This window comes from Macaca thibetana, chromosome X (genome assembly GCF_024542745.1).
Source record: "Macaca thibetana thibetana isolate TM-01 chromosome X, ASM2454274v1, whole genome shotgun sequence".
NCBI classification, from domain to species: Eukaryota; Metazoa; Chordata; class Mammalia; order Primates; family Cercopithecidae; genus Macaca; species Macaca thibetana.
In genome coordinates this window covers 82,037,761-82,061,557 of record NC_065598.1, presented here as the reverse complement: position 1 = coordinate 82,061,557, position 23,797 = coordinate 82,037,761, and the positions used below count along the sequence as shown (strand labels likewise).

The 23,797-nt window shown below is 37.8% G+C and overlaps 1 protein-coding gene across 3 annotated transcripts in view; it reads left to right on the top strand.

Moving 5' to 3' along the window:
* Window positions 1-23,797, top strand: part of CHM (CHM Rab escort protein) — a 190,924-nt gene that overhangs the window by 125,104 nt on the left and 42,023 nt on the right. For all 3 annotated transcript variants that reach the window (XM_050776351.1, XM_050776352.1, XM_050776353.1), the window contains exon 9: window positions 16,471-16,548. In XM_050776351.1, coding sequence (XP_050632308.1) covers window positions 16,471-16,548 — 78 coding nt within the window. The remainder of the gene's footprint in view (window positions 1-16,470; window positions 16,549-23,797) is intronic.

Here is a 23,797-nt window from a genome sequence, read left to right as displayed (position 1 = left end):
TTTTTATAAATGATTTAAGAGTCAGCATAATAACACACTTCCAACCCACCTTCCAGGTTATTGTTCATTCTGAGAGCTTATAGATAGTAAAATAAAATGCTAAGCTGAAGAGTATTTGCTAATGGACTGTTTCCCAAGGACCCTGTGATAAAGCAGGAAAATGGCATGAGTGGCCGTGTTTCTGAGAAGATGGTCTCTGTACATTTTTCAACCCATGAAAGGGATCTAGGAGTTGTTATGTAGGGCTCCCTAAAGACATTCGCTTTGGATATTTTTGTTTCTACATTCAGAAAAACTGACATAATACTGGACATAGCCGTGAAGAGCATTAGAAGTAAAAGAAGTATATTCTTATCTGGATTCAAAATGGATGTCTCTTTACGTTTATGTTATTTGTACAATTTGAATTTTCAAGACTAGGCAGCAAAATAGAACAATGATTTAAATAAGGATTATTCAAAACAGAAATGAATATATCTCATACAGAACATTAAACCAGAGAAAGAGCCCAAGAAAGGAGATTGAGCAAAAGAAATCTTATCGAGAGTCTAAGTAGGATCGCTATAGACTAGTTTGCTACACCCCAAAAGTTTGAACCAAAGACTTTCTTTTGAATGTAAAAAACCTGTTTTTGAATGAATTTGCTTAGATAGCTCTGTGGCAGATAATAAAGATGGGGCAAATGGTATGAGTGTTCAGAATGAAAAATTCAGTTTTATTGAGAGCTTAGTTTAAATTACAATATGTTTAAAGAGTAGTCAGGAGACGCCAGTGCTTTTCCATCAGAAGTTCCATTGACATCATTGTGATAAGCTATATTGAGGAATCATTGAGTTGGCTCGGTGGTTCTGGCCCTTGTACGAACCAGATAGTCACTGTACTTGTGAAACATAGATATGGAGGCTAGGTTTTGACCCAAGCATGTAAGTTGACCCTCAATATTTTAGAAGGCTTTATGTTTTAAAGATTGAGTGAACACTTGTAGTCTATAATTTGTGCTAATTTATTCTGGACCCCTGGTGCAATTACTAATACAGATCTGTTTCTGTCATCCAATCCATAGTTTTATTGTGACTTTCCTATAGAAGGTTAAATTTAAGGACAGCCGGAAAAACTGAAAAATAATGAGTATATCATCTACAGAGTCTCATCAAGAATAGAAGAAGCTAGATAAATGGCTAAGATTTATAAAAAGGAGGCACTTTTTGGGAGCAAGTTTTCTGAAGGCTATGTGTTGGGTTTTTTTGACAGCTTTTTCTAGATTAAACATGATGATTATGCCTTCCAAGATTGACAGCGATTCTAAAGGGCAGTCCATCTGCCCACAACCTTTTCCTTGAGTGAGAAATCTACACCAGAAGCCCCGTTAGACTCAGATACTTGTACTAAATAATTTCTTGAATTAGCAACTGTGCTGTTATTCCAGGTCCATGACGACTCCTTAAGGCACAGAAACTAACCTGTTCCTTGTGCCCTCCTATATAGAAATTAGTACCCAGAGTATTAAGTTGTAATCTTGATGAATGGTCAAGAGATAGTGGTTTTTGAGGTTGGTAACAATTTGCTGTCTCTAATAATCACTCCACAGGTGGAGTAAGAGTGCTTTCTGGGTATTCCTTCACAGCAATACTTGTATAGGAAGACTATCAGGCTTGAGCAGTTGCATTTGATTATTTCACATTCCATGGGGGAGACTGCTTTCATGAATATGCACGTTACCTTATACTTGTTCTCAGGAAGACACCTCCCTTCTGCCTCTAGTCCATTAGCAATTCTTGTCAGCTTTATGACTTATATATGTCCCCAGCCTCTCCACTTCTTCATCTGTACTGCCATTGCCTTGATTTAGGTCACCATCTTCTCTCACTTGGTCTATGGTAGACATAACTGGCCTCCCCTCTTTCACTCTTGCCCCTTTGAGAATTCTCCACAGAACAGCCAGGCCCATTTTTAAAATAATACAAATCTGATCGTGTTGCTGCCTTGCTCAAAACTTGCTGGTTCCTACTCATTGTACTTAAGAGTAAAGTTTAAGATCTTTACCCTGGCCTTGAAAGCCTTGCAAGATTAGGCCCCCAACTATGTGTGTCCTTGTTTCCTACTGTATTTCTCCCTATTCACTGTATTGCAGCTCCATTAGGCATCTCTCTCTTCCTCAAATATACTGAGCTAGTTTGCACTTGAAGTTTTGAAATTTCATTTTCTTTCTGCTTGGAATGTTTTTCCACCCTTTCATGTGGTCAGTTTCTTCTGATCATTCAGGTCTCAGCTCAGATATCAGTTCCTCAAAGAGACTGTCCCTGAATACCCTGTCTAATGTTCCAACCCCCTTATCACCTTCACCTTACCCTGTTTTATTATCTTCAGAACACTTATCACTATCTACTCTTATTTTTTGTTTGTTGTCTCTCTCTTGTACTAGATAAGTTATATGACAGCAGGGACAGCATTTGTCTCACATACTTTTGTATCCCCAGTGCCCAGAATTACACCTGGTACATAGTAGGCCTCGTTCTACAAATATTTGTGCATAAAGGTATAAATGTTGTTGCTTGTTGCTGTCAGCATTAACATTTTTCTTAAAACTGTCACAAGTTCCTCTGTAGAAGGTAGTTGAATTGACCAGGTCCCCAAGTTGCTTGAATTCTGTTAGAAACTATAGGGCTTGAACACCTGGAGGTGGACTGTCACACAGTCAATAAGAGCAGTGTAGCCTACAAACCCCACATTGGTGGTACAATGTGTAATCATTATCTCCTTTGCAACAGAAGGTGATAGCTAACACAAGCTATGATGTATTTAACATTTACGATGCACCAGGAAGACAGTAAGCACTTCACATGTATTAATCCATTTAATCCTTGTGGCAAGTCTGTACAATAGATATCATTATCCCCATTTTATAGTCTTTAGAACTGAAACGCTGTCACACAGCTAGTAAGTGGGGGGAACCCGGAAAAGAACCTAGGCAGTCTGACTCAACACTTAGAATGTCCACATTACTTTCACAATCACCCCCACGAGTTGATCTCATTCCAATTTGCACATCATGACTAAAGTTATACACTTGACTTCTAGTGACCTGGTAATTTTGATTTTGGTGATCACTGCTTGCTAAACAAGCCCACTCAGTTTCTGTCATTATGACTCGTATCAGGTCGCGCTTGCTATTTTGGCAATACTGGATCACTGTGAATGAGGCTGTGTTGTAGTGGAACATTGATTTGAAGGCTTTTTTGATGGCCTTGCTGAATAGAGTAAAACCTTATAGATAATGAGTTTCAAGAGCTTATAGCAGAAGATGAGGCCTGACTTGGGATTGTTTTGAACATAACTGTTTCCTGAGGCTGCAGGAGTCATTGCCTATGACAGATCATCCCCAACTAGGTTTGACTTTAGGTTTTGTTTGACATTAAAATGGTATGAAAGTGATACACATTCAGTACACTTCTCAACTTATGATGGAGTTATGTCCTATTATATCCATTGATATTTGCAATTTACAAGGCAAGGAACATCTGTATTTAGCTACTGCTCTTGAGGAGGCATTCTGTTTCAGGCCAATAGGAAGTCTATGCTGAGTTGGATTCCAATATCTTGAGTCCTAGCAGGCATCTTGAGGAGAGATGATGCTATGGCATGTGCTGTCTAATTTTGCCTTCCCAGGAACCAGATCCACTACAGCAAAATGCAGCATTTACTTCTGACACCCACCTTACAAATATTCTCCTTCCGTCTACTTCTTGCTCAAAGAAAGATACCAAATACCAAGAAAGGAAGAAAAAAAAAGGGGGAGGATGTTAGCATAAGTGAACCCTGCTAATTTACTATATACTGTAGATCATATAGCATGTTTGTGGGTTACATCCTTATATCATATATTTATATTATATCATTTATATTAGTACTATATGATTTAGTAATATAAATACGTGATATAAGTATGTAACCCCAAAAACATGCTATATGATCTACAGTATATAGTAAAACTGCATTTATAGTGCATGAACATGTATGTAAACAGCAGTAAGACCATCCCGTGTAAAAACTGCATTTATAATGCACGAACATGTGTGTAAACAGCAGTAAGACCATCCCGTGTAAAAACTGCATTTATAGTTCATGCACATGTGTGTAAATACCACTAAGACTTTTGGAATCCCCTTTCCGTGTGTGTGTGTGTGTATAAAAATAAATACGTGCATTTAGGTTTCCCTACATGTATTTTTTCAGACTGGCAGCCACCAACCAGGGCAACATTACATGACAGAAAACTCAATATGTTGTTTTAAATATAGTGTTATGATAAATACATATGTATGAATTTAGTTACAAGAAACGAGTTGAACTTTTTACAGATAGATGCAATCACTGAAGCCTTATAGTATCTTGTGACATGTAGACATGCCTACTTACTGTTGGAATGGAACTTCCACTTTTCTGTTTACAGTTTTAGCTGGGGTGTCACTAAAGCACAGTGATGATCAATGGTCACTCTAATTTTTCTCTTGTAACAGACCTCTTTGTTTGGTTTGTTTTTAATGGAATTTAATAAAGAGTTCTAATGTATTTTTGTAGTGACTTTTTTGGGGACAGTCCTACATACTGTGTTTAGTAGATTTCTTTTTTAGATAAGTCCTGCAAAATTTATATTTGATTGCCTCTAGGCTGCATACTACCCTTTGGAAGGGAAGTGTACAGAGCTGTCTTATCAGGCGTTATGTCAGACCTTAGGATGGCTGCTATAAACTGCACGAAAGCTGGAGCCTACCTGACATCTCAGAGATGTTTCCCATCTTCAGTTGCTTAATTGTCCATCACTAAGGCATGTTAACCTGTGGGTTGTTAGGCTGCCATTTAATGCACTGGAAGAAAACGTGTCATGTGGAACCTTATTACCTCCCCCCAAATCATGGTAAAGTATTTACCTTCTACTCACAGCATTTTCTTTATTTAAAAATTTCTAGCTTACCAGTATACTTTATACATCACTTTTTAAAATGTGGATTACAGGATAGTCATAATTTGCTACGTACTCTGAAGACCACTATTCCCATGGTTATACTTACTTTGAGTTTTTGCACTATCTAAAATGAAGTCACACATAATCCGTTTAACATGTACAGACAGAATAAACATGTACTTTCTTGAGAGAAAATAATGTGTAGAAGCTGAGGGATTATTTTACTCTTTGTAATAATTTTTGCAATTCAACAGGAATTAGAACAAGTCTTAGAGTAACTTTGATCATCTGATTCTGTTGCTTTCCTTTTTAATCCCAAGAAGGATAATACTGACAATGGGGCAGGTTGGTATGATGGTTAACAGAGAAACCTCTGAGACCAAATCACTTGGATTTTTACCCCAGCAATACCATTTCCTAAATGACCTCAAGCAAGTCACTTGACCTCTTCCTCAGTTTCCAAATCTGTGAAACCCTGGCTTATAGGATTATTGTAGGATACAATGTGTTAATACATGTAAAACTTCTGTTGTGTAGTAAGCACTCAATGCTAGTTGTGATTATTATTTGTATGGTGGTGGTTGTTGGCTTTGTGCCCCAAAGAACAATATGTAACCAATAGTTATTTCCCCACATATAATTCCCTACTTCTCATGTAAATGCCTCCTATTTGGGTTTTGAATACAGCTCTCAAGAACTCCCTGCTATTGTGCTTCTTACCCACTTATGAAATATTTCCACTGTTGCTTATTGACACCAAGTAGTCCTCACACCCCCAACCAAAACTTTTTTTTTTTTTTTTAAGAGTATGGGAATGACTGATAAGAATAGCATACAGAAGAGTCTTTATATCAATACTCATTCTGTGTGGCACTTCTTACAAATCACTGTTTTTTGTTTTTGTTTTTTTTTCACTTGGGCATAAGATACAGGAAGAAAATACGGAGGTGACAGAGAACAAATGCTGCCATTATGAGCTACACATAGCTTCCCTTTCTAACAAAGACTGGTATGGGGGAAAAAACAAATGAGAAGCAGTATGAAAAATATATGTACACATGTAACCATATACCTTTCCAAGAGCACAAAATACTTCCTATGTTCTCGTTTAAAATTGAGAGGATATTTAAATGAATTATCACAATTCTGTCTCATTATTAAACTTCTTCTATAATATTTCCCATCATTCACACTAACTAGTTCTCAACATTCTTTACATTCTTGTGTTTTTTTCCATATAGTATATATCCACTGTTAATAAATTATATTGTTGAAAATCAGATAATTTTTTGATGATTTACTATAAGTAGTTATAGATGCCCCCTATATCTTGGCATCTATAACTGTATTTAAATGCATTTGAGGCCCCATTTAGCCTAAAAATACTTTATAAAATTAATTTTCAAAGAAAAGGATACTTAATAATATTATAAAGTAACAGTATATTTCATAAACTTTATACTATTTCATAAAAGGAGGTCTTTATAGACAATTACATTTAATTTTGGTTAAGTGGATTATTTAGGCTTTTGATAATGTAATAGCCTGTGGCATATTGTTTTATATTTTTTTAACCTTATACAATTTCCAGTGGGTTCTGAATTTATTCCTTTGTATTTCTTGTAATGTGGAAAGACATTTAAAAGTTATTTTTCTCCAGTGGGGAATTGATTCAATAATACTAAGTTTTATCTAATGATCTTTTTCTGTGTGTGTATGTGTATATGTAAACATGGTCCATCTGACTGAAATGGAAAATTCAGTAGGTTGGTTGGTAACAACTCATGTATAGCTGCTTACGAAGAGCTTAGAAACACAGGTGCTGCCATTCACGTGGCATGAAGATATCCTCAGGCAAATTGAAACATGGATTATGTGGTCTACTATACATTTCTGCAATTGCAAAGGTGTATAGCTACATAAACGTATACATTTTTCATACTGCTTCTGATTGTTTTTTTTCACCATACCAGTCTTGACTGTTAGAAAGGGGAGATATGTGTAGCTCACAATGGCGGCATTTGTTTCCTCTCTCACTTCTGTATTTTCTTCATGTATCTTATACCCAACTGACAGGTTTTTTTTCCTTGTCTTTTTGGGGGCCTCAACCTAACTCAGCCTATTGATGTGGAATGGGCCTGTAATATTTCATGTACATATTGGCTCTTTCAGTATCAATAGGAAATTGATGGTGAAGATTGGTCTGATTGTCTTGATTACATCAGTTTCCCCTATATCAGTATCCCCCTATCAACAACAGGAGGCAGACTACCACTTGGGCGTATTTATTAATCACATTTATTGATTTGCATATGTTGAACTAACCTTGCATCTCAGGAATAAAGCCTACTTGATTATGGTGGATTAGTTTTTATGCTGCTGGATTCAGTTTGCTAGTATTTTTTTGAGGGTTTTTGCATCTATGTTCATGAAGGATATTGGCCTGAAGTTTTCTTTTTTCATTGTGTCTCTGACAAGTTTTGGTGTCGAAAGACGCTGACTTCATAGAATTAGTTAGGGAAAAGACCCTCCTCCTCGATTTTGGGGTAGTTTCAGTGAGATTGGTACTAGCTCTTTGTACGTCTAGTAGGATCTGACTGTGACTCTGTGTGGCCCAGGGCATTTTCTGGTTGGAAGACTTTATTACTGATTCAGTTTTAGAACTTATTATTAGTCTGTTCAGTATTTCAGTTTCTTCCTTGTTCTGTCTTGGGGATTGTAGGTTTCTAGGAATTTATCCATTTCTTCTAGAATTTCTAGTTTGTGTACATGCAGGTGTTCTTATAGTCTCCGAGGGTGTTTTGTATTTTAGTGGGGTCGGTGATATGTCACCTTGTCATTTCTGATTGTGTTTATTTGGACCTTCTCCCTTTTTTTTTCTTTATTAGTCTAGCTAGTGGTCTACCAATCTGTTTATTCTTTCAAAGACTTACCTTTTGGTTTCCTTGATATTTTGTGTGGATTTTCGCAGCTCAGTTTTGTTCAATTTAGCTCTGATTTTGGTTATTTCTTGTCTTGCTAGCTTTAGGATTGGTTTACTCTTGGTTTTTTTGTTTTGTTTTGTTTTGTTTTTTAATTCTTTTAGATGTGATGTTATGTCATTGAGGCATTTCTAACTTCTTGGCATTTAGCGCTATAAGCTTTCCTCTTAATTCTGTGTTAGCTATGTCCAAGAGATTCTAGTATGTTGTATCTTAGTTTTTGTTCATTTCAAAGCATTTTTTAAAAATTTCTGCCTTAATTTCATTATTTCCCTAAAAGTCATTCAGTAGCAGGTTATTTAATTTCCATGTAATTGTGTGGTTTTGAGTGATATTTTTGGTATTGACTTCTATTTTTATTGCTCTGTATTCTGAGTTTAGTTGGTTTGATTAAAAAATTGTTGAGAATTGCTTTATGGTTGAACATGTGGTCAATTTTAGAGTATTTGCTATGTGCAGATGAGAATATTGTATATTCTGTCGTTTTTGGGTAGAGTGTTCTGAATTTGGGTCCTCAATATCTTGGTTATTTTTCTGCCTCGGTAAATCTAACACTATCAGTGGGGTGTTGAAGTCTCCCACTATTATTGTGTGGTTATCTAAGTCTCTTCGTAGGTCACTAAGAAGTTGTTTTATGAATCTGGATGCTCCTTTGTTGGGTGCATTTAGGATAGTTAATTCTTTTTATTGAATTGAAAGCTTTATCATTATGTAATGCCCTTGTTTGTCTTTTTTGATCATGTTTTGCTTAAAGTCTGTTTTGTCTGAAATAAGAATAGCATCCCCTGCTCTTTATTGTTTTCCATTTGCTTGATAGATCTTTTTCCATCTGTTTACTTTGAGCCTATGGGTGTCACAGCATGTTAGATGAGCCTCTTGAAGACAGCATACCGTTGGGTCTTGCTTCTTTATCCAACTTGCCACTCTGTGCCTTTTAAGTGGGACATTTATCTTGTTTACTTTCAAGGTCAGTATTGATATGTGAAAATTTGATCCTGTCATCATATTGTTAGCTGGATGTTTTGTAGACTTGATTGTGTGGTTGCTTTATAGTGGCAGTGGTCTGTGTACTTTAGCATGTTTTTCTGCTGGCAAGTATCTTTCTTTTCCATATTTACATACCTTGAGGACCTCTTTTAAGGTAGATGTGGTGGTAACGAATTCCCTTAGCATTTGCTCGTTTAAAAGTATTTTATTTCTCCTTTGCTTATGACACTTAGGCTAGATATGAAATTTTGTGTTGCGATTTCTTTTTTTAAGGATGCTGTATGTAGGCCCCTAATCTCTTCTGGCCTGTAATGTTTCTGCTGAAAGGTCTGTTGTTAGCCTGACGGGGTTCCCTTTGTACATGATCTGCCCCTTCTCTCTAGCAGCTCTCAAGACTTTTTCTTTCGAGTTGACCTTGGAAAGTCTGATGACTGTGTTTTGGGGATTGTCATCTTGCATACTATCTCACAGGGGTTCTTGGAATTTCCTGAATTTGTATGTTGACCTCCCTAGCAAGGTTGGGGAAATTTTTTTTTTTTTTTTTTTTTTTTGAGACGGAGTCTCGCTCTGTCGCCCAGGCTGGAGTGCAGTGGCCAGATCTCAGCTCACTGCAAGCTCCGCCTCCCGGGTTCCCGCCATTCTCCTGCCTCAGCCTCCCGAGTAGCTGGGACCACAGGCGCCGCCACCTCGCCCGGCTAATTTTTTGTGTTTTTAGTAGAGACGGGGTTTCGCCGTGTTAGCCAGGATGGTCTCGATCTCCTGACCTTGTGATCCGCTCGTCTCGGCCTCCCAAAGTGCTGGGATTACAGGCTTGAGCCACCGCGCCCGGCCGGTTGGGGAAATTTTTATGGATAATATCCTCAAATATGTTTTCCAGGTTGCTTGCTCTATCTCCATCCCTTTCAGGAATGCCAATGTGTTGTAGGTTTGGTCTCTTTATGTAGTCCCATGTTTCTCAGAAGTTTTGTTCAGTTTTTCACTTCTTTTAAAAATTTTTGTCTGTGTTGATTCGAAGCATCAGCTCTCAAATTCTGAAGTTTTCCCCCTCAGATTGGTTTATTTTATTTATGCTTCCAGTTGCATTATTAAACCCTGTAGTGAATTTTTTTTATTTCCAGAAGTTCTGTTTGGTTCCTTCTTAAAATGGCTAAGTCATCTTTCAACTTTTGGATCATTTTACTGCTTTACTGGGATGTGTTGTTGAAACGCAGGTCGCTTCTCCTGTATCTCATTGGATTTTCTTCCCATCCAGGTTCTGAAATGTATGTCTGTCATTTCAGCCATTTCAGTCTGGTTAAGAACCACTGCTATAGAGCTAGTGTGGTTGTGTGGAGGTAAGAAGACACTCTGCCTTTTAGGGTCACCAGAATTGTATTTTGTTTGTTTTTTCTTTTTTAAAAAACTTTGATTTTAAGTTCAGGGCTACATTTGCAGGTTTGTTACATAGCTAAACTTGTGTCATGGTGGTTTGTTGTATAGATTATTTCATCACCCAGATATTAAGCCTAGTACCCAATAGTTATTTTTCCTGATCCTCTCCCTCCTTCCAGCCTCCCTGACCCATAGGCCCCAGTGTATCTTGTTCCCCTCTATATGACCATGTGTTCTCATCATTTAGCTCCCACTTATAAGTGAGAACAAGTGGTATTTGGTTTTCTGTTCCTGTGTTAGTTTGCTAATGATAATGGCCCCCAGCTCCATCCATGTCCCTGTGAAGGACATGAGCTCATCTTTCTTTATGGCTGCATAGTATTCCACAGTGTATATGTACCACATTTTCTTCATCCATTCTGTCATTGATGGACATTTAGGTTGATTCTGTGTCTTTGCTATTGTGAAGAGTGCTACAATAAACATACATGTGTATGTTGTCTTTACAATAGAATGATTTATATTCTTTTGGGTATACACCCAGTAATGGGATTGCTGAGTTGAATGGTATGTCTGTCTTTAGGTCCTTGAGGAATCTCCACAGTCATCCATAATGGTTGAACTAATTTACACTCCCACCAACAGTGTATAAGCATTCCTTTTTCACCACAACCTTGCCAGCATTTGTTATTTTTTGATGTTTTAATAATAGCCATTCTGACTGGTGCTAGGTGGTGTCTCATTGTGGTTTTGCTTTGCGTTTCTTTAATGATCACTGATGTTGAACTTTTTTCCATAAGCTTCTTGGCGGCATGTATGTCTTCTTTTCAAAAGTGTGTGTTCATGTTCTTTGCCCACTTTTTTATGGGGTGGTTTTTTTTCTTTTAAATTACTTTAAGTTCCTTATAGATGCTGGATATTAGACCTTTGTCAGATAGATAGGTTGCAAAAATGTTCTCCCATTCTGTAGGTTGGCTACTCTGTTGATAGTTTCTTTTGCTGTGCAGAAGCTCTTTAGTTTAATCAGATCCCATTTTTCAATGTTTGCTTTTGTTGTGGTTGCTTTTGGCATCTTCGTCATGAAATCTTTGTCCATGCCTATGCCCAGAATGGTATTTACTAGATTGTCTTCCAGGGTTTTTATAGTTTGAGGTTTTACGTTTAAGTTGTTAATCTATCTTGAGTTAATTACATATGGTGTAAGGAAGGGGTCTGGTTTTGATCTTCTGCATGTGGCTAAGCCAGTTATCCCAGCACTATTTATTGAATAGGGAATCCTTTCCCCATTGCTTGTTTTTGTCAGTTTTGTCAAAGGTCAGATAGTTGTAGGTGTGTGGTCTTTTTTCTGGGTTCTGTATTCTGTTTCATTGGTCTATGTGTCTGTTTTTGTACCAGTACCATACTATTTTGGTTACTGTAACCCTGTAGTATAGTTTGAAGTCAGGTAGCCTGATGCCTCCGGCCTAGTTCTTTTTGCATAGGATTGCCTTGCCTATTCAGGCTCTTTTATGATTCCATATAAATTTTTAAATAGTTTTTTTTTCCAGTTCTTTGAAGAATGTCAGTGGTAGTTTAATGGAAATAACATTGAACCTATAAATTGCTTTCAGCAGTATGGCCATTTTAACAATATTGATTTTTCATATGCATGAGCATGGATGTTTTTCCATTTGTTTGTGTCATCTCTGATTTCTTTCAGCAGTGGTTTGTAGTTCTCCTTGGAGAGATCTTTCACCTCCTTAGTTAGCTGTATTCCTAGGTAGTTTATTCCTTTTGTGGCAACTGTGAATGGGTGATCTTTCCTGATTTGCCTCTCGACTTGACTGTTGTTGGTGTATAGGAATGCTAGTGATTTTTGCACATTGATTTTGTATTCTGAGACTGCTCAAGTTGTTTATTAGCTTTAGAAACTTTTGGCTGAGACTATGGGGTTTCTAGATACAGGATCATGTCATCTGTAGACAAGATAGTTTGACTTCCTCTGTTTCTATTTTGATGCCCTTTCTTTCTTTCTCTTGCCTGATTGCCCTGACCAGAATTTTCAATACTGTGTTGAATAGGAGTGGTGAGACAGGGCATCCTTGTCTTGTGCCAGTACTCAAGGGGAATGCTTCCAGCTTTTGCCCATTTAGTATGATATTGACTGTGGTTGTGTCACAGATGGCTCTTATTATTTTGAGGTATATTCCTTCAATACCTAATTTATTGAGCATTTTAAACATGAATGGATTTTGAATTTTATTGAAAGTTTTTTCTACATCTATTGAAATAATCAAGGATATCGGCCCGAGGTTTTCTTCTTCTGTTATATCTCTGCCAGGTTTTGGTGTCTGGATGATGCCAGGGTTTCCAGAATTCTTATGGTGGTTGTTTCTCATCTGTGTGAGCTGGTGTTTAATCTCTGAAGTTGCTGGGTTTTATATTTTTTAATTTCCTTGAAGGTTTATTTGTGATACAAGTTGGGTTTATTTCATTGGTTTCCTTTCTGGGTACTTTCAGGTGGCCAAGGCTCAGCTCACCTGTCTTGGGCTGCATGCCCTAACCCTAGGTGGCTGGGACCAGGCCTGCTGCTTTGTTCTGGTTTATTGAGGTCAAGCACCTGCTGTGCTGGAGGTGGTGAGGTGTTCCCATTCCAATGGCAACAATTCTTCAACAGGGGCTGCTGGCAAAAGTGCTGCAATTGGGCGTGGGAGGCACAGAGTGGGTGCTGTGGCAGCTGGGGCACAGGCAAATGTACACCAGCAGGGTGGTGTTGGGCTCCATGGGTGACTGCAGCAATGGTATCGCTGAGGGAGGGGCTCCCAGTGTGTCAGTGGGACTGCGGTTGGTTTGTGTGTGCATGGGCACTGATATGGTGGTGGTAGATTCTTATACATGTGGGCTCTGGCAGCGTGGCTTGGGGAGGCTGTGGCTGAGTGCGCACCGTTGAGGGGAGGCTGCAAGTGGATGCTCACTGGTGGAGGTTTGTCTTCAAAAATACTCTGATGGGAAGGTGGATACTGCCAGTCAATGATCTATGATAGTGAACTCTGGCAAGGATTTTGTCAGGGCAGCTGAGGCTGTGCTGCAAGCAGGTGTGGCCAGAGCAGATACCAGCAGATGGGGGGGGGGTTGTTTAGATCACACCAACCCAATCCTGCAGGTAAGATAGCCTTGCACTCTCCAGGTCCAGCTGTTCACAAAAGGGTAAAACCACCTAGAGGAGCATGGTGAGCCTTAGGGGATGGGCTCCCTTGGCTGTGCTCCACTGCAGCTCTTCCCATGCCAAACCTTCTGGACTCCAAGTAGACTGGATTTCTGTCTCTACCAACTCTCTGGGCAATTCTCCTTGCCATCTCAAATGTCCATGGGGCTCATAGAGGCTCCTGCAGCTAGCATTCCAGAGGTCTGTGACAAAGATGAACCATTCTATGCCTATGTCACTGACCCCTTCTTTAGAAGCCGCTGGTGACTAGGAACAAGTTCCGGTGTTTGGGAACCCCGTGGAGTATTCTGGGCCTCCTCCCTTTTCAGCCCTGGGGCCTGCGTTCTTTCTCCCTATATCCACTCTCAGTGCCTTCTTCCTGAAGATCTGTTCACAGTGTGTTTGTCTACTTGATTGTCTGGTCTCTTTTGGTGGGAGAAGCTTTTACTGGCTGTGTCTAGTGTGCCATCTTGGCTCTTCTCCTTCCAAATCATTTTTTCATGGTTCCATTCTTTCCCTACTGCTTTGTAATGCCACTTCTGTCATCATTTCCATACATTCATGGATCTTTCTGTTACTTTCCTATTGGTACCATAACAAACCTAGTAGCTTATAACAACACAAATTTGTTATCTTACCATCCTGGAGGCCAGAAGTTTAAAACTGGTTGGCAGAACTTCATTTCTTTTCGGGCCTCTAGGAGAGAATCTGTTCCTTGTCTTATCTAGCATATAGAAGTTGCCTGTATTCCTTGGCATGTGCCCCACTTCCAACAGTGGGATCACTCTGATGGCCACTCCTGTCTTCACATCATCTTTTTTGACTTTGACCTTCCTGCCTCCTCCCCTCCCCTCCCCTCCTCTCCCCTCCCCTCCCCTCCCCTCTCTTTCCCTCCCCCCCTTCCCCTCCCCCCTCCTCTCCTGTCTCCTTTCCCCTTTCCTTTCCTTTTTCTTTTTCTTTTTTTTTTCCCCACAGAGTCTTGCTCTGTCGCCCAGGCTGGAGTGCAGTGGCACAGTCTCAGCTCACTGCAACCTCTGCCTTCCAGATTCAAGTGATTCTCCTGCCTCAGCCTCCCGAATAGCTGGGATTAAAGATGTGTGCCACCACGCCCAGCTAATTTTTGTATTTTTAGTAGAGACAAGGTTTCACCATGTTGGCCAGGCTGGTCTTGAACTCCTGACCTCTGGTGGTCTGCCTGCCTTGGCCTCCCAAAGTGCTGGGATTACAGGCGTGAGCCACTGCTCCCGGCCCTGCCTCTTTTTTTTCTTTCTTTTCTTTTTTTTTTTTTTTTTTTTTTTGAGACGGAGTCTCACTCTGTCACCTAGGTTGGAGTGCAGTGGCGCGATCTTGGCTCACTGCAATCTCTGCTTCCCAGATTCAAGCAATTCTCCTGCCTCAGCCTCCTATGTAGCTGGGATGACAGGCATGCACCACTATACCCGGCTAATTTTGCGTTTTTATTAGAGATGGGATTTCACCATGTTAGCTAGGCTGGTCTCAAACTCCTGACCTCAGGTGATCCACCTGCCTCGGCCTCCCAAAGTGCTGGGATTACAGGTGTGAGCCTCTGCTCCCGGCCACCTCTTTCTTTTAAAGATACTTGTGATTATGTTGCACCCACCAGAATAATCTCCCAATCTCAAGATCAATACATTAATCACCACTGTAAAGTCCTTCTTGCCAGGCATGGTAATATATTCACAGGAACCAGAGATTAAAATGTGAACATCTTAATGGGAGAGTGTATTTTTCAGCCTACCATAATCGTCTTTCTGGACATTCCATTATTATTTTCTTGTGTTTTTGATTCATTCACTATAAGCATACCCATATCTCAATCAGATAGTTATACTAGCCAAATAACATTTTGGGGAGTTTAATCCTGCTATTTCTTTTGTCTGCTCACTCAAAGTAAGATGTGTTTCCTCATGTGTTGTATAATTTTAGATTATAAAGTCATTATGTAGGTATCTGTGGCAATCTCATGTGGCCTTGGTTAGTCTTATTCCACCACAAAGCTTTAGCTATTGCTTCCCCTAAGTGTCCTGGAGTCTACTCACTGACCCAGAGCCATTTCTCATGATATTTTATATTTTACTGGCTAAGAGCTTCTTGTATCATATAGTGGTATAATTTCAAACCCCTAACATGTATGAGGGCAGACTACTGATAATAAATACACAGTGTAGTCTTCCTCCATTCAGGGATCCACCCAAATAAAAATGTTTTTTTTTTTTTTTTTTTTTTTTTTTTTTTTTTTTTGCTTGTTTTCTCCCTCTTTTAGTTCATGTATTTCTTTTCTTGGTTACCCTTTAACTGAGGCATAGCTCTTTAATAATCCAGACATTATAAGAAAATATCTCCTTTTCTACTTACTGCCTTGTTTGGATCTTAAGGCCTCTCCTCTCCTTATGTGTACATTAAAACTTACGCACTTAGATTACTACTGAGATAGGCACACTCCCTAGGGCTTCTGCTGCATTAAGTCATGCTTAGTGCTCTAGCTTTCAGTTCCCAGTTTAGTTTTGGCTACGGGAGATTTTGCTTACATTTATTGTAAGTAAAATATCTAGGAGTTTTCCAGAGTCTTCCCTGCTTAATTCCTCTTTAACACTTCTCAATGGTGATTTCTCTTGGGTGTGTCATACATACATTACCTCTTGAGACTGTTTGTGTTCTTTGTACCTTAGGTAGGCAGGAGCTGATTTTCAGGGGATAATTGGCTCTTGCTTAGGGACACTTTTGGTTTGGTCACAGTTCTAAATGTCAGCATTATATTTTTATCAGTAGCACTTCTACTGTGTCAAGATATTACTGATCTTGCCTCTGAGAGACTTTTAGTACTGTGATAGAGAAAATAATACATTATCAAAATGTTTTTTCTGTAATACCAATTATGAATTGTAAAATACTTAAAAGAAGATACTTTTACCTTAATTTTCAACCCAATTACCCTAATTCTTATTTTCCCGTTCTTTTCCTAGGATGTGTGCAGTGTTTGGTGGAATTTATTGTCTTCGCCATTCAGTACAGTGCCTTGTAGTGGACAAAGAATCCAGAAAGTAAGGATGATATAAGTAACCTTCATATATATGTATATATCCCAAACACAGGTGAAAAATGCTGAAGTCAATTTAAAAAAAAAAAGATTCTTCAAAGATCCTCCTTGGTATTAATAACATATCAACCTTGATTAAAAGTAATTTGTGTTTAGGTCCTCCAGAACAAGAATAGTGAGTTCAGAATATAGAAACTAAATTAATTTCCCTGCAATATGCCTATAGCTCCTGGTCATCCAAGCTTGGAAGACAAATCATTTCAGCTGCCAGGGGGTGGGTGATGAGTGATGTTGGTTTTCCTTGTGGCCTTACCTCCTCTAATTGATTTTCATCAGATGACAACAAAGCCCTCTGTTATTGCATTTTTAAAAATGGAATTCACCTAAAGACTCATCAGATTAATCTCTGCTGATAATGCATGTCACTCCAAGAGAAAAGACTTTAATGAGTTTTTTAGGTAGATTGTTGTCATAAACTATGCTGCCCTCTTATCTGAGGATAAATTTTTTACAATAGTATCAGGCCTATAGGCTGCTTTAGGATTGAAATAAGAATTTACCTGTTCTTTAAAAGACTGTTTACTGTGTATTTTATATTTCAGTTATAATCACTGGTCTGAATTACACTGGATAAAATACTCTCTGATTTCTACCTTCTACACTGAAACTTAAATATTTTAGATCCAGTTTTAGATACTATCTAAATTGCTATGTGTTTTTCTTTTTTGTTACACGTTCTCAACAATCTACTGACTTGTATTTATTGGATGATTGTTTTTAGGAGTATATAGTTAAATAGTATTTTTGAGGTTATAAAACATTTTAATATTTGAACTGGAAGCTTAAATAATATAAATTTTAAGCTGTTTCTTTCATTTTACAAAAGTTTTGTATCGTCTAAATGGCATACAGTGTCTCTTAACTTCTTATAGACTAATTGTAGTGAAAAAACTAGTATTTTGAGGTATGGTGAAGAAAATCCTCAACTCTAGAAATATGTAATGCTTAGATAGTAAATTTGCTTTAGAAGGGTAATTCTGTAGTATAAGATAACACTGATACATATTTTAAAAGGCTTGTAAAGTACCTTTAGCACTTTTATAGAAGGATAGTACAAAATGAAACGTGATAATTTGCAGAGAAAAATTAATCCCTGAAGACCCAGGATGTTAACATCTTGATTCCTGAAGAACTCTATGGAAGTTAAGGAATAGTTGTCTTTAGACTTCTAGAATCATTTTTCTTTGTGCATTCATTTTGCTACAAGAGTATGTTCCCATGACAGAAAGCCAGATAATGAATTGCTTATTTGGTATTTATTTGCTTATATTCTTTTATCCTTGGGGTCCCATTTCAGTCCCATGTGACATGAATAATTTGCATAGCTCATTTTTTTTTTTTTAAAGGTATGCTAGTATAGTAATTGCATTTGTTGAACTAAAGGCTACCTTTTCCTTACCTTTGTCTTAGTTTTTATGACATGCTCTGAACAGAGGAGCTCTTTTTTATGATCCGGTACAGATTCCAGTTGCAACAGATAGCTGAAAGCTAATGGTCTAGAGACCAAATGAATCTCTAGATTGGTGGTTTTCAAACTTTAGTGTGCCTAAAAATTACCAGGTTATCTTGGCAAAAATGCAGATTTCTGTTCTTCACCCTCAGAAAGTGAAATTAGTTAATATGCTTAGGGGGAATGCAGTAATTTGCAGTTTTAAAGAAAACCCCAAGTGAATCTAGTATAGGAAGTCCTTAGATAACACTGATCTATAAGGTAAAATTGAGGGTTTAGTTAAGGGTACTGTGTTCCATGGCAAACTGGGATTTCTAGGTCTTAATTCAGTCTAATCCTTATCAATTTGAAACTGCCAGATATACCGACAATCAAATGTGAATTCTAAATGGCAGGCAGACTGCTTCTAAGAATATCTTCATAGAAAGACATGTCTTGTTTTGTAACTTCTAAGGCATGAGTAAAGGTTGGGTAGCCCTTGAAGATTTGGATTTCCATTAGTGCCATGAATGACAGTAGGCAAATCCTTTCCTCTAGACCGGATCCTTTATCTGTAAGATGAATGACATAGACTCTGCAGTAATCTCTGGATCTCCTTCTAGATTTGACATGCTTTGGTTGAGTTATTTAATGCTCTTAGAAAGTACTTGGCTTTGATTTTGAATGTAATGAATTCATCCTGTTTCCTTAATATTTAGAAATAAATTATCTTAATATTTAGAAATTGGATGTGCCTGCTTTTATGAATGTAAATTAAATAGCACACAGTCTTCTTGTGCTATTAATTATATTGTTATATTACTAGAACCCCAGTTTTCCAGTGAGCATCATCTTCATGTCCTTGTTTTTTTAGAATGCAATGATTTTGAATTCTGTATATGAATCTCATCCTGGAAAATTTATTCTAAGCTATAACTATTTATTTCTGTAACTTGACAGTTTAAAAAACTTGACCTGTAATCATAATACTACTGTTATCTACAATATTCTCACTATACTAAATTGCTTAAGTGATCTTTAAAAGTTTTAAGAGTCAAGCAATACTTGAATAGTATAAGTTCATATTTATACCTTCAGTAATAATTACCATATTTATATTAAAATTTTCCTCTTTAAACAAATCTGGCAAGTCAAATAGTCTTTATAAATACCTAAAGCTAGCATTGGCTGAAGTTGGCTCAAGTCAGTATATCTTTACCAAACACAGCTTTGCCATTCAAAATCAAATATACAAGAGAGATAACCAGTAATAGGAGATATTTTGTTAGGACTTGAAAATAAAGTGAGGGGTAGTTTTTTGGGGGAAAACCTTGACCTTGTATCGGGCAAATGCAACATACATTTCTTTTTAAGGATTCAAGGCTGGCTTAGACAGTTGTTATATTCTAGGTATAATTAGGGTACCAACTAAGGAATCTGCAAAGATTTGCGTTCGTCTCCTTATGATTTTAGTTTGCCTTTCTTTTCCTAGTTTTCTATATGTAACACTTGACATCCTCTCTCCTGTTTAGGACAGTTAAGAACTACTTATACTTTGAGTCAAAATTCTGAGTTTATTCTGTGATCCCACAGAGTACATCAGAACCCTCTGTCAGTCTCCACTCCCCACTGTCATGTCCCCTCGTATGATCATTTCATAAGTTCTCTTTAAGAAAAGGAAGGATCTCACTGTTGTATCTCCAGAACCCCCCAGCAGGTTCCTAGTAGCCATTATACTCAATAACTTTGACTTAAATAAATGAATAAAGATTAAAGACTGACTATAACCCTTTTTGTGCTTTTCTTTGCACTGTCCATTTAGGAAAACTGAGAGAGGCATAAGTGATCACAGCATTGAGTTTAATGTGGTGATTATACATCAAAATACTGTACCAACTTTGAGAGAAGAAATAGGGCATTGAGGAGGCACATTAAATCATGGTATATGGAATGTGTAACCAAATGCATACGTATTTTCAGCCAGATTTTATTTTTCATTTTTGTTTGATTGATTCTGCTTTCTTATTTGAGAGGATGTAGGTACGTATCAGTGGTTCTTTTCTAAACCTTTTCACTAAATTCTAATACTGCATGCTTCCGTTGACTGTTTTTGGAAACACTGAATGTTCTAGTTGAATAGTTTTGTTTTCCTTTGCAGCTATGCTGACCAGGTAAAACTCCTGTAAATTAGATCTGGCCATTTAGTAGTATAGTATTTGATATTTTGGTAGGGTAGAAAAGACCTTGGACCAGGACCAGATACATCTATAACCAATAGTTGTAATTAATTACTTCAGCTACTGTTTCCTGTGTACTTCAGCTGTCTCACTTACCTGCTTTCCTACTATGACTCTCTCTTGATGTCAGGAATATATTTTTCTGATGTCAGGAATATATATTTTATGATGTCAGATATATTTTTCTGATGTCTATGCCTTTTTTTTTTTTTTTTTTTCTATTTTTGAGACAGAGTCTCGCTCTGTCACCCAGGCTGGAGTGCAGTGGTGCAATCTCAGCTCACTGCAACCTCCCCCTCCCAGGTTCAAGTGATTCTCCTGCCTCAGCCCCCCTAGTAGCTGGGATTACAGGCATATGACCAAGCTTGGCTAATTTTTATATTTTTAGTAGAGACGGGGTTTTGCCATGTTTCCAGGCTGGTGTCAGACTCCTGACCTCAGGTGATCCACTGGCCTTGGCCTCCCAAAGTGCTGGAATTAGAAGCATGAGCCACCATGTCCAGCTGTCTATGCCTTCTCTAGATACTTGGAAGTAATGAATAGAATGTTAGACCATGTTTGAGGTGACTGATTCTTAACACCATTTGTCATTGCTGAAGCACTGATTTTAGCATGGCCTGCTTGTAAAATGGTAGTGGTCATATTCTAGATACTTAACATCTGCCACCCCCCATGCTAGTTGTTATGGGCATAAAGAAGTGAATAAAACATGGAACCTGCCCTTGTATACAAAGGAGACTTCAGTAAAGAGTACAGCTCTAAAGTTAGATAGATTGGATTTGGATCCTGACTTTGTCACTAGCTGTGTGTACTTGAGCAATTGTTTAACTCTCTATGACCCAGTTTCTTTATTTAGAAACTTGGACAATTGACTACACCTACCTCGTAGGGTTATTATAAGTATTAACTAAATAGATAAAGGTTGTAGAACCATTTGTTACACATTTTAAGTGCTAGCTATGTTAGCTAACAGTAACTGTTAATACAGTTGGAGACCTTGGAATCCAGTGGTGGGGGATACCTATTGTGAAGATTCTTCTGTGCTATGCTAGTAAGGAATTTGGACTATAATCAGATAGTTTTAAACAAGATTAGATTTGCTACTTTTAAGTTGGTAATTCTGGCAATGATTTGGAAGAAGCACTGTGATGGAAAGTGATTCTTTACCTCCTAAATCAGAGATTCGGTATCATTTTTTTCCTGTCTCTACACTATTCACAAGTACAGAATACTTCATTAACCATCCATCCATTCACCCATCCATGCAACAAGTATTATTTGTTTTCTTTGTGCCAGGCACTGGGGATACAGCAGAGAATAAGACAATCAGAGTCTTTGTTCTCATGGAACGTAGAGTCTACTGGGGGACATTACAGAACAACTAAATTTATAAGATAATTGCACATTGAGATCTGTTCAGTATGCACATCTGGCCCCCTCATTTAAAAAGCTTCAGCGCCTTTATATAATCTCAGAATAAAGTGTAAGACCTTTTTATATGACACATGATGGGTGAGACTCTGTAATCTGGCGTCTGTTTCCTTGTCTAGGCTCATCTCTCTTCCCTACTTGCCTTTCATTTTATTGTCACATAATACTGAACTGTTCATGGGTCTCTGTACCTGCTCTTCTCTTACTTGCCTTTGTAACCCTGCAAATGCTGCCCTTCTACCTGAGATATCTGTATCCTTATTTGCTTGCTTAACTGTATGTTATCCTTTAAAAGCAACAAATGTGTCACTTCCTCCAAAGAGCATTCCCTGATGCTCCATCCCTCCACCATAAGATGAGTTAGGTATCTCTTCTAGTACTGTGCAATTCCCTATCCTTATCTGTTATCACCGGACTTTGCTATTGTCTTAAAATTGTGTCTGCCTGAATCTTCAAAAATTGTCTCTGTCTGAATCTTGTCCTTTAGAGCAAAATATTTTTATTCTTACCTCTTAGAACAGCACACATGGTTGTTATGCTATACATTTATGTTAAACAAATGAACTACCAATTTGCTAGCAGATCATCTTATTAGACATTATAAGAGTCTAAGTCAGTATCAGTGGAGATGGAGAGAAGAGGCTAGTTTCAGGAAGTATTTATAAGGTGGAATCAAAATGTTATAGCAGACTAGATATAAGAAGAGATTTGAGGTAGGAGAACTGCTGGTTATGCCATTAGCTGACATAGGGATTCCATGGGAGTGGGAGCAGGTGAGGAGCCATGATAAACTCAGTTTGCAGCATGCTAGTTTTGAAAAAACGCTTGGCTAATAATACTGTATTTCTCCTTGAGATTTGGTAAGAGCAGGTTTTAAGTTCCTCATGACACCCACAGATGGTAGTGATGGGTGGCGATAGATGTGTTAATTTGAGGTAATCACTACACAGTGAATATCAAGTCATTACATTATGCACCTTGAATATATACAATTTTTGTTTTTCAATTATTTATTAAAAGGGAGCTTGGAGTCTATCCAGAAAGTAATAGATAATAGACAGTTACAAATATGGATACAGAGCTTAGCAGAGGTCAGAGCCTAAAACTATAGATTTGAAGTTATTTGCCTGTTAATGGTGTTTAGAACTATTAGAGTGTTTTTCACCCAAAAAAAATGAGTGGGAAGCATTTGAAATGGTTTTATGGATGAGGTGGCGTTTGAACTAGTGTGTTTGAGAAAGCTCAGAAGGCCATAGTGACTAGGGAAAATTATTTTGTTTTCTTTAGTGATTGAGAGTCTTCTAATTTCCTTATACATTTTCCTTTAAATTATTCCATATGCGATTTCTGCTTTCTTTATCATAAAATTATTTGGTATATTCATTCTGAAGATCACAGAGATTGAATACTCCTTTTAGTGTTATTTTTCTCTTCTGGGCCAAATTCCAGATATTGAGTTTTCATCTTACTATTTTCTTCCTCATCATCATTTTGCTATTTACACACTTATATCATTGAACCAAGAACTGAGTAACTTGTGATTTGTTGATTTAGAAAGCTTAGCTCTAGAAATGTTCTCTCTGCCTTCAGTGTTTTGTATGATCAGCTTGGTCATTGTGTCCCTGTAACTGGGGACACCTGTTATGTTCCTCCTCAACTTACTATCTATGAGGCTCAGCAAGGCCCTCAACTAAATCTTACATGATTTAATCTTTCCTGGCTTCCTCAGGTTTATGTGGGAAGGGTATTTTCATGACTCTGGCAGCACTGTTTAATTTTGCTGCTTTCTGTTAATTAAATGTCATCTGATTTTTTAAAATGAATCTTTATAATACAAAGACTAAATTTAGATCAAAATCAATGGTTTTTTATTCATTGTTTTCTCAATTAGGCCGAATATATGACAGTAAGTTAAATGTCTGAGAGGAAAACAAATCTTATTACTTGCTTAAACATGTCTTGATTTGAGCAGCTTTGCTTAAGCCTAGAGCCTTAGTACTTCAGCGTGATATTATCAGGTGAGTCATGTGATTATCATCTACCAGACTGAGACTTGGGCATATACGACCATCACCTCAATTTTTGCAGAAACGTAT